The sequence below is a fragment of the Drosophila arizonae genome, chromosome 4, assembly GCF_054131065.1.
Source record: "Drosophila arizonae isolate 15081-1271.41 chromosome 4, UAZ_ARI_1.0, whole genome shotgun sequence".
Taxonomy (NCBI): Eukaryota; Metazoa; Arthropoda; class Insecta; order Diptera; family Drosophilidae; genus Drosophila; species Drosophila arizonae.
The window spans coordinates 26,849,612-26,865,892 of NC_142924.1; the positions used below are offsets into that span (position 1 = coordinate 26,849,612).

Sequence of the window (16,281 nt, forward strand, 5' to 3'; positions counted from 1 at the left end):
ATTCTCTTGCGAAATGTCCCACCTGCGCACATCGATAGCAAACTCGTCGCGGATCGAAATCGAAACCGGCATCCTGGGCCACCATGCGATGCACTGCCTCCGCTGGTGCCGTTGCTGTCGCCGCGGTATGACCTGCGCCTTGCTGTTCGTTTCGCGGCTCCGACGTTTGCACGCGGAACGGATTTCCAGGCCGACTGTCCGTCGGCATCGCCCACGGCGCCCTCGAATGGCTCGCCACGGATTTCCTCTCCCAAATCCTTTTTTGGCCCTGGACATTTTCGTACTCCGTCGCCATCTGGGTTAGTTGCGTCAACGTTGTGAAGTCGTGGCGTCTTACGTACAACCGATACTCAGGCGCGGCATTCTCGTACACCCTGTGTAGTTCTTGGGCCGCGCTGTATCTGGCCTGACGTATCAGCAACCTGAGCTCGAGGAGGAAATCCTTGAAGCTTTCTCCCTGTTGCTGATGACGCGCCCGGATCTGGTCCTCCAGGCGCTCGAAGTATTGCGGCGGCAGGAAGAAGTCCAGAAACTCTCTTTTGAACTCGGTCCAGGTTGCGTCTCTCAGCCCGCTTGTTAAAAGCCACTTCGCCGCCTTGTCGCTGAATATCTCGCTCATCGCTCTCGGCATCCGGTCCAGCTCTATGCCATACGTTATGGCCCGCTCTTCTACCACCTCTACGAATCCTAACGGGTTCGCCTGGCCGTCATACCTCATGCCCCACTTCCTCACCTGTTCAGCCACGCACCAAGGTGTGTGTCTCTCCGGTGGTGATGAGGGCATGGGGTTGCGTAAAGGGGTTCTTGGCGTAGGTGGCGCCGCTCTCGCCTCGTCGACGCCAGGTACTTTTAGCCTCAAGTTTGCCATCGGGGCCGATTCTGGCTCTTGCAATTTACGGAGGTCAGGTTCCGACTTCTGATAGGCGCGTCCCCCCATACTTTCCGCTGCCGGTCCTGGAAGTGTATCTGTCCCTTTAGGGAAACGGGCCTCTATCTCGCCCAGGCGCATCCTCATCCCCGCCGAGTGTTTACCATTTTGTATGTATGCCGACAACCTCTTTCGTAGGTCGTCCACCCGACCGTCGCATTCCAGTCCGAGCTCTCGGGTTATTGCCACCAACTCTTCTTTATTGCGGTAGTACACCCAACGCACGCTGACCCCGAGCTTTGGCCTTCGCCTCCTTCCATCTTTATCTGAGTTGTACTTTTTTCTTTTCTTTTCTCTGCTTATCTCTTCTCTTCTCTTCTTATATCATTTTTATTTTATTTTATTTTATTTTAATTTAATTTAATTTAATTCAGTTTAATTTGATTTAATTTTAATTCAATTTAGTTTAATTTTATTTTAATTAAATTTAATTTAATTTTATTTTAATTTAATTTAATTTAATTTAATTTTAATTTTATTTCTCTTCTCTTCTCTTCTCTTCTTATATCGTTTTTATTTTATTTTATTTTAATTTAATTTAATTTAATTTAGTTTAATTTGATTTAAAAAAAAAAATTTTTTTAAATTTAATTCAATTTGGTTTTATTTTATCTTAATTAAGTTAAATTTTATTTTATTTTAATTTAATTTAATTTTATTTTATCTTATTTTATTTTGTTTTATTTCATTTTGTTTTATTTTATTCTATTTTATCTCCCCTTCGGCCCACTGTGCGCTCCACTTTTATGAACCGTGGGGTATATCCGCTCACGAGTCCGCGCGCACCAAGAATAAAATAAACCAAATTCCCTCAATGTATATATGTATATATTTTTTTTATTATTATAATTACTGTTTTATTTTATTTTATTTTATTACATTTTATTTTATTGTATTTTAATTTATTTTATTTTATTTTATTTTATTTATTTTTTATTTTTTATTTTTTATTTTTTGTATTTCATTCTATTTTATTTCGCCTTTGGCCCACTGTGCGCTCCGTTTTTATGGCCCAGTGACCGCTAATCTACCCTGTCGTGTTGAACCGTGGGGTATATCCGCTCACGAGTATATTTTTTTTTTTTGTTTTATTATAATGACTATTTTATTTTATTTTATTTTATTATATTTTATTTTATTGTATTTTAATTTATTTTATTTTATTTATTTTTTTTCCCCCTTTTTTTTATTTTTATTTTATTTTATTTTTTTTTTATTTCATTCTATTTTATTTCGCCCTTGGCCCACTGTGCGCTCCGTTTTTATGGCCCAGTGACCGCTAATCTATCCTGTCGTGTTGAGCCGTGGGGTATATCCGCTCACGAGGCCGCACACTTAATTAACATTTGTAAAATTTTTTTTTTCCCTTTTACATTAATTGTCATATCTGTATATATACATATATATGCATATGCGTACATGTATATATATATATATACACCTACGCGTATATGTATATGCGCATATCCGTTTATATGCACACATACACACAAACCTCCGCTTTCTTGCTCCACTTCCTTGCTCTCTTTTTATACACTAATTGTTATATATATATATATGTATATGTACTTATATGTGCATGTATATACATATATACACTCACGCGTATATATATATACGCGTATCCTATCCGCGTATATGCATACATACGCACAAGCCTTCACTTTCTTGCTCTCACTTTCGCACAACGTTTTCGGCGCGCTGCACTGCAACGCCGTTACGCTTACACCGTTGTTCGCCACCACTACTGCTATGTTCTTTGCTCTCTCGTTGCGTCGATCGGGTACCTGTTGGTATGCTCGACTACGCGCTTCCACGCACTTTTTTCTATGCGAACGCTTCTGCCGTCCAGCTCCCTATATTCGGGCAAGTTTGCGGGTCTTTACGCCGCTAGCTTGCCACACTCTCCTCAGTCAGGTCCCTGCTCGGGCGCCACTTGTAAGGATCCAATTTTCCAGCTGGGGCAGCGTCAGTTTACCCAGCGTGGACACCACAAGAAAATTTGTGATTCGCTGTGACCGGAATTCGGAGAGGGGGGGGCATAGGGAACAACGGGGCAATGCTGAGGGTTTGGCCTCTCAGCGAACGGGCATAGCCGCGTTCTCTACTTTAACTACTCAATGCCGGGATGCGCCTCGGCCAAATGACGAAATATGCAACGAGGAGGGAAGGGGGGAAATGGGATCTACTAGCACCATTAGTTAGTTATTAGTTGCCTGATAGAAATAAAACACACAGATTCACTTCTTTACAATCTCTTTATTTCACAACTCTCTTAATTTCTTAATCTCGCTATTAACTATGGTCGCGCTCACCCACTAGCCTTCAGTCTCGCTGTCGCTCACTCACTTTCAGTCTCGCTGTCACTCACTAATTAAAACTTCTATCGCTCTCCAGCCACCTCCACACCTCGGCCGCGCGCTCCGCTTCGGCGTCGGCAATGCAAGTCACCACAGCTTCGGGCCCTTTGAACTTTTCGCCGCGAAAGTCGAAACCATGGTTGCATTGCCGATCGCTGCGACTTGCGCGGGCATTTGAAAACGACTTATGTGAGGTGGCTCATCGAGCCGCCTTACAGCATATCCACTGTTAAAAGACACAGTAGGTTGCGCAAAGAGCAGTCCCATTACTTTTAATGTTAACTAACAGCACTCTTGTGACGTCACATTATCAGATTTTCCTATGTTGTCCAGGCTGAAGCTTGGCGGCACTTCAGCACAGATCGGCTAAGTGGTCGAAAACAACCAAAATGAAGTATATATAAGGAAATTTCAATAGCTTAAAATTTCAATAACTTAAAAATGGCCAATCATTAACTTTATTACCATAAAATGAAGAAATTAAGTATACAATGGAATGAAGTGGAAAGCCTCTTGAATGCAGCAATGATATGGCCAAAATGGCCAATAAGTCAGCAGGAATTGTTGACGGACATAGTTAACTGGATTCTTGCTATCAGTATTGTTTATTTATGCCAATTTAACTATACATTCAAATATAGTACACTCTGAAGCTGCATCAATAAAGGTGCTGCTCACACCTGCTGTCATGTCAGAAGCATCCAGTGGAATTAAATAAAATTTGTGTATTAATTGTCAAGTCGAAAACTTGTATGATTATGAGTATTGAAACATAAGAAACACATAAGCTTAAAACCTAGACAGAAGCTAACAATGCGGCGTATCATCTATGGCCATCGGATTTGTAATATAAAGAATGAAATTAGTACATATAATGATGCGGATTAATGGGAAATGCATGATACTTAGTAGTAACTCTTTAGTTTTACAAATTCAAGCCTTAGATAGTAAGGTTAAATCCATTATATGCAAAAGTAAAAGGGGTCAAGAGATTGCATGATCAATAATTGCTTAGAAAACGGGTTAGGGTATAAAAATTAGCAAAAACCTTTATATTTTCCGATTCGTGAATCTTTATAGAACATGTGATTAGCGGCCCAGCTCATTTTATTTAGTCTACTAGTTTAAAGACAAATAACAGTGTCAAAGTTGCTAGATTTTCATACAAATTCAAACGCGCGCCCACCATTTTCTGAAATAATGACGTCACGCTGTCAAATCAGCTGTTCGCTTTGCATAACCTATTATCACTCAATCGTGGTAAAGAGTAATCGTTGTATATGTAATCGAACCACTGAGTCAAATACAAGTTCCGAACCACCAATAATCGGAATTTTGAAGTCGGCAAAAAGGTAAACAAATTGAACCCTGAGCCAAACTATAAAAATTGCTATTTTTATAATAAAATGGCTAAAACAATACTTAAAATTGCTAGATTTGAGGCTAGTAGCATTAAAAAAAAAAGTTGCAAATTTTTTAAAAAGTGGGTAGATCTAGCACTAAATTGCTAAGCTGGCAGCCCTGGAGCAGAGAGCATCTTGAGAGACAGAGAGAGCAAGGGCAGCGTAGAGGGACCTTTTGTTCAACAGTCGACCATCTCTGCCGAGCGCATGAAGAGAAATGATTTTGTGTTCCCATATTTTTGTAGCCCGACCCTAAAAGTGAGGAGCCGAGCAAATACGAAGTGGTCTGGGAACTAATGCTCGAAAAAAAGTGTGCAAAACGCTTTACACTACTTGTACGTTCTATGTGTTCTGGGGTTAGTGATACAGCGTAAGAGGGAACGGGCTGCAAATAATGTTATCATATAAAAGATTACTTACAAATAAGCTACTGGTGCTGCTGGTTGTGCTTTATAGCTCGATTGTTGGCATATGCTCTTATAAGGTGCCTGCTGTTAAAGTGGATCCCTTGGTAATTGGCTTTCGTGTGTCCATACCAGGTGAGTAGATTGCTCCCACAAACCTAAAGTTTATCAACAAAATTATTTTTGAAGATGATCATGACATAAAAAGCGTGGCATTCAATGTGAATCGTAATCGAAATTTTACGGGGTTTGAGGAAGGCGAGTTTACCGGCCAAGTTAGAGAGCCACAAGATGCACGTTGGCAATATGATTTTGAGCGAGTTCCTTTAAGGGCAAATGATACGCTTTATATATGGACTAGCGTACAACATGGAAACGCCATATTCCGTGATCAGAGTCAGACGTTTCAGGTTAGTCAACTGCATGGCGCTCATTTGCCTGCAGACTGTTTGAAGAACCCTAATCTGCAAAAAGATACTACAGGAAAGGACATTGGAGTTAACAGAGAATCGCCGTCAACGTCTTGTACGTTACACTTGCAAAGCGAAACGGTAATGTCACCTTCCCCAAACCACCCACTTTGTAAAGGTCAATTGATATTCGAGGAGGAGTTCGACCAATTAAACGAGAGCCGTTGGCTTCATGATGTGCGGGTTCCACTTGACAGTACCGATGCTGAATTTGTGCTGTATGATGGAAAGGCACGTGTTCTTGACGGCCAGCTTATCATCGAGCCCAAACTGTGGTCCAGTTATCGACCGGACTTGCAGATCACCAACGCTCAGTTAGATTTATCAGATAGGTGCACCGGCACACACAATAAGCAAAAGGAATGCGTGCTGCTAACTAGTGGACCACTCATTATGCCCCCAGTGGTGGCTCCCCGGCTGAGCACTAAGGAATCTTTTGCTTTTAAATACGGTCGTATCGAAATACGGGCAAAGTTCCCGAAGGGCGATTGGTTGGTGCCATTATTGCTGCTACAGCCGCTCGTGGAGGCATATGGTCAAACTGGCTATGAATCTGGTGACCTGATAATATTTATATACTGTTTGAATATGATTAATGTTTAGTTTTACCAACTTTATGATAGGTCAGCTGCGTGTGGCAATGATACGTGGAAATCAACACTTACGCCTCCCCCTTGGAAAACTCATCGATGGTCGAACCGTTTTCGCCGGAGCTGTACTCTCAACTGAAGCTTCACAACGCGAAGATTTTATGGTCCAACAGCGACGTAGCGAACATTTTGGCGACAACTTTCACCTTTACAGCCTTTTATGGAGCAGTCAAAGCTTGCGATTTTTAATTGATGGCCAAGAGTACGGTGAAATTTTAACTGGCTTTGCAGAATCTAACCTAAATCCAAGCTGGCGTCGGGGGGGGCCCATGGCACCCTTTGATCGAATGGCAAGTACCATATATGAATTTAATTAAGAAACTAAAGCGACAAATTGGAGGATCTTATCAATTGTGAATTGCAAAAGTAATGCATACAACAACTTGATCTACATATGTACATTTTAGGAGCTATGGAAACATACAAAAATAATCAAGCATTCTGCAAAAAAATTCAGTAAAGATAAGGCTATAACCGAAATTTTGCATTTTGATCTAAGCAAAATGGAAGAATGTTTCAGCTGGCTACTAGTGATTGTATTATACGCATTAATATACACATTTTTATACCCTGAACCCATTTTCAATGGAAAATCAGGGTATAATGGTTTTGTTGAAATGTACGTAACAGGGAGAAGGAGGCGTGGCAGACCCCACAAAGTATATATATTCTTGATCAGGGCGACGAGCTGAGTTGATTTGGCCCTGTCCGTCTGTCTGTCCGTATGTTTGAACGCGTCGATTTCCGAAGATATAAGAGCTAGAGACTTCAAATTTGTTTTAAAATGTCCGTAATTACAGTGCGGATATCGAGTTTATCATTAAAAATCGATAACTCATCCAGATCTTTTTTTATCGATAAAAACCCTTATCGAAAACCAGTTATAAAATTATATCTTCTACACCTTTATTGCTAGAGTCTCCAAACGTATGCTTATATGCAATTTATGCAATTCCGGTTTTTGTTAAAATTTACCCCCCACCCCTAAATTCACCCCCTCACCCTCACTTTTGTAAAAAGCGTATTTCAAATACTAGAGACTTGTGCTTTGGCATATACATGCATATCCATATTATAATCAAATTCTGAAGTTTCATGTTTCATGAAGATCGTATGTCCACAAAAAAAGTTATTAAACAATTGAGTTCTCATAGTAAGCGCACACTAATAAGTACACCAGAAGAATTTTGAAGATTCTGTTATAACTAATTAATTTTTGATATTTTTGAAAAAAAAAAAAAAAAAAAAAAGTAAGAAGACTCTAGTCGAGACTGCTCGACTAGGAGATACCCTGAACCCTCCAATCTGATATTCTAGTCACTCTGCACTTCTTTTCGGCACACATACATACACACGCACGTATTAGAACGCGCTCTGCTAACTGCGCAGTAAGCAGCGACTGCGCTTCGGCTGCGCAGCAAGGTGAGCAACATTATTTATTTGTTGAATAATTTAATTTCTAGACGTACAATCTTAATTAAACTTTCAGAGCGTAATTATATGGTGAAAATGTATGTACATTCCAAAGCACACGTCTCTAGTACTTGAAATACGCCTTTTACAAAGATGAGAGTGAGGGGGTGGATATAGAGGTGGGGGTAAATTACAACAAAAATCGAAATTATATAAAATACCAATGAGTCTACATTTTTCATTTCAAGTCTCTAGCTCTTATATCTTCTGAGGGACGGACGGACGGACAGACAGACGGACAGGGCCAAATCGACTCAGCTCGTCGCCTTGATCAAGAATATATGTGGGGTCTGCCACGCCTCCTTCTGCCTGTTACATACATTTCAACAAAACCATTATACCCTGATTTCCCATTTGCAATGGGCGTAGGGTATAAAAATGGATGGTAACTTTAAGAAAGCAATCTGACAATATGTATTTCCCCCTAAATTCATAGTAGTCACAATCCATTGAAAAGGGCCTGCTTAAAATAATAGGTACGCTCTATTTCTTCAGCCTGAAAAAAGTTTAAAATAAGAAAGGTTTTTGCGTAAAATTGCGAAATTATAGTTCCTTCTCTAAAAATAATATATATATCTTATTTTTTTCAAATATAGTTTTACATCACTCTTGGCCTCTCAGTTGGCGGCTTCGGCGACTTTGTTGATAAATTGCGAACTTCCAGCTTTGAGAAGCCTTGGATCAACAAACACCCACAAGCGAAGCTTAATTTTTGGCAAAGCCAGGATCAATGGCTACCCACTTGGAAGCAACCGACCCTATTGGTCGATTATGTCCGCGTTTATGCAATATAATATATATATGTATTTCTACCTGAAATAAAGTTCTACCCATTATTATTAATTTATAATAATTAAATCTTGCATGTGGGTCAGAACCTATTGGAAATTCCCATAGGTGTTCCGACATATATGACTATTTATACCCTGAACCCATTGAAAATGGGAAATCAGGGTAAAATGGCTTTGTTGAAATGTATGTAACAGGCACAAGGAGGCGTGGCAGACCCCACATATATTCTTGATCAGGGTGACGAACTGAGTCGATTTGGCTCTGTCCGTCTGTCCGTATGTATGAACGCGTCGATTTCAGAAGATATAAGAGCTAGAGACTTCAAATTTTTTTTAAAATGTCCCTAATTACAGCGCGCATATCAAGTTTATCATTAAAAATCGATAACTCATCCCGATCTTTTTTATCGATAAAAACCCTTATCGAAAACCAGTTATAAAATTATATCTTCTACACCTTTATTGCTAGAGTCTCAAAATTTTTAATGTATGCTTACATGCAATTTATACAATTTCGGTTTTTGTTAAAATTAACCCCCCACCACTAAATTCACCCCCTCAACATCACTTTTGTAAAAAGCGTATTTCAAATACTAGAGGCTTGTGCTTTAGCAAATACATGCATATTCATGTTATAATCTTAATCTGAAAGTTTCATGAAGATCGTACGTCGATAAAAAAAGTTATTAAACAATTAATTTCTCATAGTAAGCGCACACTGCAGCCTGGGTGCTTGTGTGTGTGTATGTGTGCCTGTGTGTGCGTACGTGCCTGTGTGTATGTGTGCCTGTGTGTGCGTACGTGCCTGTGTGTATGCGTGTTTCTTGTGTAAGCTGAAAGACGCGAAAAATTATTGAAATATCTATTGCTCCAAGGGTTCAGGGGATCTCGTAGTCGAGCAGTCTCGACTAGAGATTTCTTACTTGTTAAAATTGATTTTTATGATAAAAATCAAAAATAATTATTACAGAACCGTTTTTATATAAAAATCAAGTCATAACTCTTATTTTTGATTTTTATTATAAAGCTGGAGACCTCTTGATTGTGCGTATAAAGGCCGTCAGTGTCGAGGCGGAGTGACGTGCTGGTCCCTGGAGATGCAGGAGCGTGTGGTGATCCTGGCCACACGTTTTGCAACGTCCCTTGTTACGGCAGAATTGCCCGGAGTGCTCGTGAGCCAAGCAGTTCGTGCAGTACTAATGTATAAGTACCGCACGCATCCGTTTCTCCTCTGAACGGCCCAGAAAACGCTGGCCGTTTCGGAGTCCGTGGGCTCCTGGGCATACGTGGCACTGGAAGGGATTAGTACCGCGTGGCTTGCTGCTTTCTAATGACGGCGTCTTTATCTGGAAGAACGAATGAGTTGGAGGTTGAATTCCTTTTTCGTTAGAACATAACATGGAGGTTAGTTCGATAGCACAAGGAGGAGGAGGATCGGGTTGGAATGATGGGCCTGAATGAAAATTATCATTCAGGCTCTCATTGAAACCGACCCTCACTTTTGTAGTGGTGTTGTCGGGAACTCGGGATGGAAGAGTTACAGGAGATGACAAGGTTATCGGAATCTGAAGTTTCGTCTCACCCGGAACGGAGACTTGAGTTGTGAAGGAGGAAACCATTTCCGGTGAAGTTCGTGAAAGTGGCCAGTCAGTACCCAACCGAAAACAGTCTCTAGACCTAGAAGAGATCCACAGATATTCGGATGGTAGCCTCCCTGAAAAATAGTCGGAAGGATATCTGCACCTATAAGGACATCAATTTCTGAACTCTTGTAGAACTCGGGATCAGCTAGCTGAATATTCAGAAGCTGGTTCAACAAGACTTTTGGAATTGGAGATGAATGGAGTTTACCGGGAAGTTTTGGAAGGACGAGAGCAGAAGCTTCATTTCGTAGTCTCGGCTTCGAAGGAGAACCAATGTCAAAGCTGCATAGCTTTTGTACATGAGCTGTAACTGCTTGATTCAAGCTGGAAAATTGAGTCTGCGCGGATTTTAAGGACTACTTGATTTTGCGGAATAGTCGCTCAGAAATGAAAGTTGCTTCGGATCCTGAGTCGACCAAAGCACGGGCAGGATAGATTGCTCCGGAATGGCATATGTTGATCACCACCGTGCCGAGGAGGATACGTTGCGTGTTGGCAGCCAGATACGTTTGGACGTTGGACATAACTTGCTTACGAATTGGGACTATAGCGGATGCAGTAGCAGTCCGAGGAGTATTGTCCCTACGGAGTAGGGTGTTATGTCTACCATTACACTTGAAACAGTTGTGCGTACTGGTACACTCTCGTAACTTGTGACTCTTAAAGCAGTTCAGGCAAAGATTCTTTGCTTTGATGTATGCCTCTCGTTCATGGATAGACAGCTAAGGAAACCGAGGGTAAAATCGGATGGATGGTTCTGTTTTGAACACAGATCACACAAATTCACTTGCGTTGTGAGCGAGTTGACTAGTTTGGCAGGGGCAGAGTTCGCGAATCTCGGAACTGAGATTAGAACTGTTGGTGCAGAACGGTCACCTTCCATAGCCTCGAGAGCAAGAGCACGCTCGCTAAGAAAGTGACTAACGTCCTGCCAGGCTGGAATTTCTGTTTCTTGTGTCAGTGAATGCTCTCAGAGAGATCGAGTGTGATCTGGCAATTTGGATGTGCACAGGAACACAAGAATACAGTCCCAATTCTCCGTTGAGATTTGAGCATGCTCGATTGCAGTGACGCATCTATGCTTGGTGCCATGCCACACTCTGAGAGCTGAGCCTGATTCCTTGGTGACTTTGGAGAGGTTGAGCAGGATTTTAAGCTGGCTGTTGACTAACAGCCGCTTATTCTCGAACCGATCACACAAGGAGCCCCAAGCCGATGCAAAGCCGTCGTTTGTGAGAGGATACTCTGCGACTAAGGCATTTGCATCGCCTGCTGTCTTTGAATTAAGGTGAAATAACTTTTTCACCGGAGTCAAGCGTGGATTCTGAATATAAATCGCAGTAAAAAGGTCGCGGAATGTTGGCCAGCGCAAGTAGTCGCCGTGGAACACTTCCGTACCAACGGGTAGAAGGCGACAGCCTCCAGACGAGGCGAAAGTAGCGGACATAGGAGCGGGCGGAGTACTCGATGCGGGTGCGTCGTACACCGCTCACACACAGTGTAGCAGTTGTCGAATTTGGCCTCCATGAAATCGGATAGTGACATTTTTGGTAGCGGACTACGCTTGACAGTGCTGGTTGTCTGCGGTTTCCCGGACGGAACGAGTGATGCAGAGGCGCCGCGTTTGATCAAACGCGAAGTTGGTACGCTAAGTTGCGCTCGACCCGAACGATCTGATACAGAGGCAGAAGGTCAGTCAAAGAACAGAGTAATGCAGTTGACAAGAACAAGGAAATTGTCAACAGAACGTAGAGCAAATTGAAAAAGAAATTGTTTTGTTAAGCAAATAAACGAAAAATGGAGAAAATTTAATAAATTTAATTAGAATAATTAAACAATTTAGTTACTTTTAACAATACAAGAAAACAAGTAAGAAAGCTCTAGTCGAGACTGCTCGACTACGAGATCCCCTGAACCCTTGGAGCAATAGATATTTCAATCATTTTTCGCGTCTTTCAGCTTACACAAGAAACACGCACACACACACGCACGTACGCACACACAGGCATACATACACACACATGCATACAGACACACATACACACACACACACGCATACACACACAAACGCATACACACACAGACACACACACACATACGCACGCACGCACGCACACACAGGCATACATACACACACATACACACACACACACACACATACACAAACATTTACATACATATACACACACAACCATAAACACGCATGGGCGGCAGTGAGCGCTTACTATGAGAACTTAATTGCTTAATAACTTTTTTGTGGACGTACGATCTTCATGAAACTTTCAGATTATGATTATAACATGGATATGCATGTTATTGCCAAAGCACACATCTCTAGTATATGAAATACGCTTTTTACAAAAGTGAGGGTGAGGGGTGAATTTAAAGGTGGGGGGGTAAATTTTAACAAAAACCGAAATTGTATAAATTGCATGTAAGCATAAATTAAAAATTTGGAGACTCTAGCAATAAAGGTGTAGAAGATATAATTTTATATCGATAAAAAAGATCGGGATGAGTTATCGATTTTTAATGATAAACTTGATATGCGCGCTGTAATTACGGACATTTAAAAAAAAATTGAAGTCTCTAGCTCTTATATCTTCTGAAATCGACGCGTTCATACATACGGACAGACGGACAGGGCCAAATCAACTCAGCTCGTCGCCCTGATCAAGAATATATATACTTTGTGGGGTCTGCCACGCCTCCTTCTGCCTGTTATATACATTTCAACAGAACCATTATACCCTGATTTCCCATTCAAAATAGGTTCAGGGTATAACAAGACTAAAAATCTATTTTTTATTTATTTAAACTACAATGAATTCTGACACTAACCAAAGAACACATAGACTAGACATGTAGAACAAACTTTTTCAACACCGAAAAAATGCGCTGAAGAGATCGGACAACTTCGTATTTGGTCGGCTCGGTCTTCTGAGGCTCAAGCAGTGAAATTAAGGCACGACAAAATCAGTGTGCTGCGACTGCTGCCACGAAATGCACGCATTACCAAATGAAGCACGGCTATGCGCTCTTTTTTCCTTACTCACTCTCTCCCTCTCTTTATGGTCTCTCTCTCTATGGTCTCTCGAATAGCAGCAGCGCACAAAAATTGAAAATTGTTCGCGACGATCTTAGCTCGTTCCTTATGAGTGAAGGGTATACCGAAATTTGAAAAGCGTTCGCCACGTTCATACAAATGTTAGCGTTTTCATGATTATTTCTAAGAAGGGTTTGAAATCGTTGGTGCTCATAAAAATATGATTTTGCGACGGGCATGCACACACACACTCTCCCTTGCTACATGTAGTATGAGCATTTGTATGCCTGTGTGCGAAGCTCTTGCCGCCTGTTGCAATTTTACAGTTCAGCATTTGCATTTGTTCGATCTTGTGAAGTGCTCACATACATATGTATGTATGTCTGTATATACATTTGATTGTGTGTACGCATGGGATGTGCTGCTCACAATTATGGGATATCACTTGTAGAAGTGACAAGTGCACTTCCCAATACTCTGTGGCACTGTGGCCGACGAGTAACTCATACACATACACATATGTATGTGTGTGGTATAGTGACTGGCGCCTATCTTTAAGCACTTGATTTCATTTCAATGATTGTGGGTTCGCCTATCAGAGGGCATTTTTAATGAAATGTAATACCTGATTAAACTCAGTTGGCAAAATGGGATGCGATTTTCGATCCCTAGCACCCGTTCATATATGTACATACATATACAGGTGTATGCAAGTAAAATAACTTAGTCAGCTTTAGATAGTCAGATATTTAAATAAAAGCGCCTTTTCAATTAAAACCCAAAACCGTTCACACCATTAAAAGTTGAGGTAGGCACACGCCAATGTTCATCTGCCTGGCATACACACACGCACATGTAAAGGCACACAGGCATACAAGTGCTTCTACAAGTTATATCCCATAATTGTGAGCAGCGCCTCCCATGCGTACTTACAATTAAATGCATATACATACATACACACATATGTATGTAAGCACTTCACAAGATCGACAAATGCAAATGCTGGGATTTAAAATTGCTATAGGCAGAAAGAGCTTCGCACACAGTGTAAGTGTGTGTGTGCATGCTCGTCGCGAAAACATTTTCATTATGCGCACCAACGCTTTCATACCCTTCCCACAAATAATAACGAAAACGCATGGCAAACGGTTTGAAAATTTCGGTATACTCTTCACACAGAAGGGAAGGATTGAGTTCTCGCTGCGAAGAAATTTTTGTGAGCTGCTGCTTGTGCTCACATGCATACATACATATACATATTTGAGAGAGCAGAGAGCATCGTGAGAGAGAGATAGCAAGGGAAACATTCAGCGCAGAGGGATCTTTTGTTCAACAGTCGACCATCTCGGTCGAGCGCATGAAGCGAAATGATTGTGCTTTCGTATTTTTTCGTAGCCCGAACCCAAAAAGTGAGGAGCCGAGCAAATACGAAGTGTCTGGGAGATAACTCCCGAAAAAAAGTGTGCAAAACGCTTTACACTACTTGTCCGGTCTATGTGTTCTCTGGTTAATGGTGATATACACGGATTTAGAAAAAGAATTTCAAGTCTCTAGCTCTTATAACTTCTGAGATCGACGCGTTCATACATACGGTCGGACGGACGGACGGACAGATAGACGGACAGGGCCAAATCGACTCAGCTCATCGCCCTGATCAAGAATATATGTGGGGTCTGCCACGCCTCCTTGTGCCTGTTACATACATTTCAACAAAACCATTATACCCTGATTTCCCATTTTCAATGGGTTCAGGGTATAAATAGTCATATATGTCGGAACACCTATGGGAATTTCCAATAGGTTCTGAGCCACATGCAAGATTTAATTATTATAAATTAATAATAATGGGTAGAACTTTATTTCAGGTAGAAATACATATATATATTATATTGCATAAACGCGGACATAATCGACCAATAGGGTCGGTTGCTTCCAAGTGGGTAGCCATTGATCCTGGCTTTGCCAAAAATTAAGCTTCGCTTGTGGGTGTTTGTTGATCCAAGGCTTCTCAAAGCTGGAAGTTCGCAATTTATCAACAAAGTCGCCGAAGCCGCCAACTGAGAGGCCAAGAGTGATGTAAAACTATATTGGAAAAAAAAAATAAGATATATATATTATTTTTAGAGAAGGAACTATAATTTCGCAATTTTACGCAAAAACCTTTCTTATTTTAAACTTTTTTCAGGCTGAAGAAATAGAGCGTACCTATTATTTTCAGCAGGCCCTTTTCAATGGATTGTGACTACTATGAATTTAGAGGGAAATACATATGGCCTGATTGCTTTCTTAAAGTTACCATCCATTTTTATACCCTGAACGCACACTGCAGCCCATGCGTGTTTATGCGTGGGTGCTTGTGTGTGTATGTGTTTGTGTATGTGTGTGTGTATGTGTGTGTATGTGTGCCTGTGTGTGCGTACGTGCCTGTGTGTATGTGTGCCTGTGTGTGCGTACGTGCCTGTGTGTATGCGTGTTTCTTGTGTAAGCTGAAAGACGCGAAAAATTATTGAAATATCTATTGTTCCAAGGGTTCAGGGGATCTCGTAGTCGAGCAGTCTCGACTAGAGATTTCTTACTTGTTAAAATTGATTTTTATGATAAAAATCAAAAATAATTATTACAGAACCATTTTTATATAAAAATCAAGTCATAACTCTTATTTTTGATTTTTATTATAAAGCTGGAGACCTCTTGATTGTGCGTATAAAGGCCGTCAGTGTCAAGGCGGAGTGACGTGCTGGTCCCTGGAGATGCAGGAGCGTGTGGTGATCCTGGCCACACGTTTTGCAACGTCCCTTGTTACGGCAGAATTGCCCGGAGTGCTCGTGAGCCAAGCAGTTCGTGCAGTACTAATGTATAAGTACCGCACGCATCCGTTTCTCCTCTGAACGGCCCAGAAAACGCTGGCCGTTTCGGAGTCCGTGGGCTCCTGGGCATACGTGGCACTGGAAGGGATTAGTACCGCGTGGCTTGCTGCTTTCTAATGACGGCGTCTTTATCTGGAAGAACGAATGAGTTGGAGGTTGAATTCCTTTTTCGTTAGAACATAACATGGAGGTTAGTTCGATAGCACAAGGAGGAGGAGGATCGGGTTGGAATGATGGGCCTGAATG

The 16,281-nt window shown here is 41.3% G+C and overlaps 1 protein-coding gene and 1 long non-coding RNA gene across 4 annotated transcripts; one reads left to right on the top strand and one right to left on the bottom strand.

Moving 5' to 3' along the window:
* The first annotated feature begins 4,660 nt into the window (after positions 1–4,660).
* GNBP1 (Gram-negative bacteria binding protein 1) lies at positions 4,661–8,531 on the top strand. Of its 3 annotated transcripts, XR_016269721.1 has the most exons (5): positions 4,661–5,230; positions 5,285–6,121; positions 6,189–6,505; positions 7,877–8,164; positions 8,285–8,421. XR_016269721.1 is itself a non-coding variant. In XM_089466947.1 (4 exons), the coding sequence occupies exons 1-4, from the start codon at positions 5,086–5,088 to the stop codon at positions 7,605–7,607; spliced, it is 1,374 nt and encodes a 457-aa protein (XP_089323073.1). In that variant the 5' UTR covers positions 4,665–5,085; the 3' UTR covers positions 7,608–7,770. The 3 variants fall into 3 exon arrangements, 2 of the variants coding, with proteins under 2 accessions (XP_089323073.1, XP_089323072.1); XM_089466947.1 differs by lacking the exons at positions 7,877–8,164; positions 8,285–8,421 and adding an exon at positions 7,533–7,770 and having other exon boundaries at positions 4,665–5,230; XM_089466946.1 differs by lacking the exon at positions 7,877–8,164 and having other exon boundaries at positions 4,671–5,230; positions 8,285–8,531.
* A 6,472-nt stretch (positions 8,532–15,003) lies between these two features.
* On the bottom strand, positions 15,004–15,845 carry LOC149269509 (uncharacterized). Its single transcript, XR_016269716.1, has 2 exons — positions 15,374–15,845; positions 15,004–15,250 (listed from the first exon to the last, which is right to left on the bottom strand). It is a non-coding gene; the product is annotated as an uncharacterized LOC149269509 (long non-coding RNA).
* Between the last annotated feature and the right edge of the window lie 436 nt (positions 15,846–16,281).

Excerpts from the sequence above, each read along its gene's own strand:
- GNBP1 (XM_089466946.1), top strand. The coding sequence starts at position 5,086 with ATGTTATCATATAAAAGATTACTTACAAATAAGCTACTGGTGCTGCTG. Across the intron at positions 5,231-5,284 it reads CTTTCGTGTGTCCATACCAG|ATGATCATGACATAAAAAGC; the intron begins GTGAGTAGATTG and ends TTATTTTTGAAG. Across the intron at positions 6,122-6,188 it reads TCAAACTGGCTATGAATCTG|GTCAGCTGCGTGTGGCAATG; the intron begins GTGACCTGATAA and ends ACTTTATGATAG.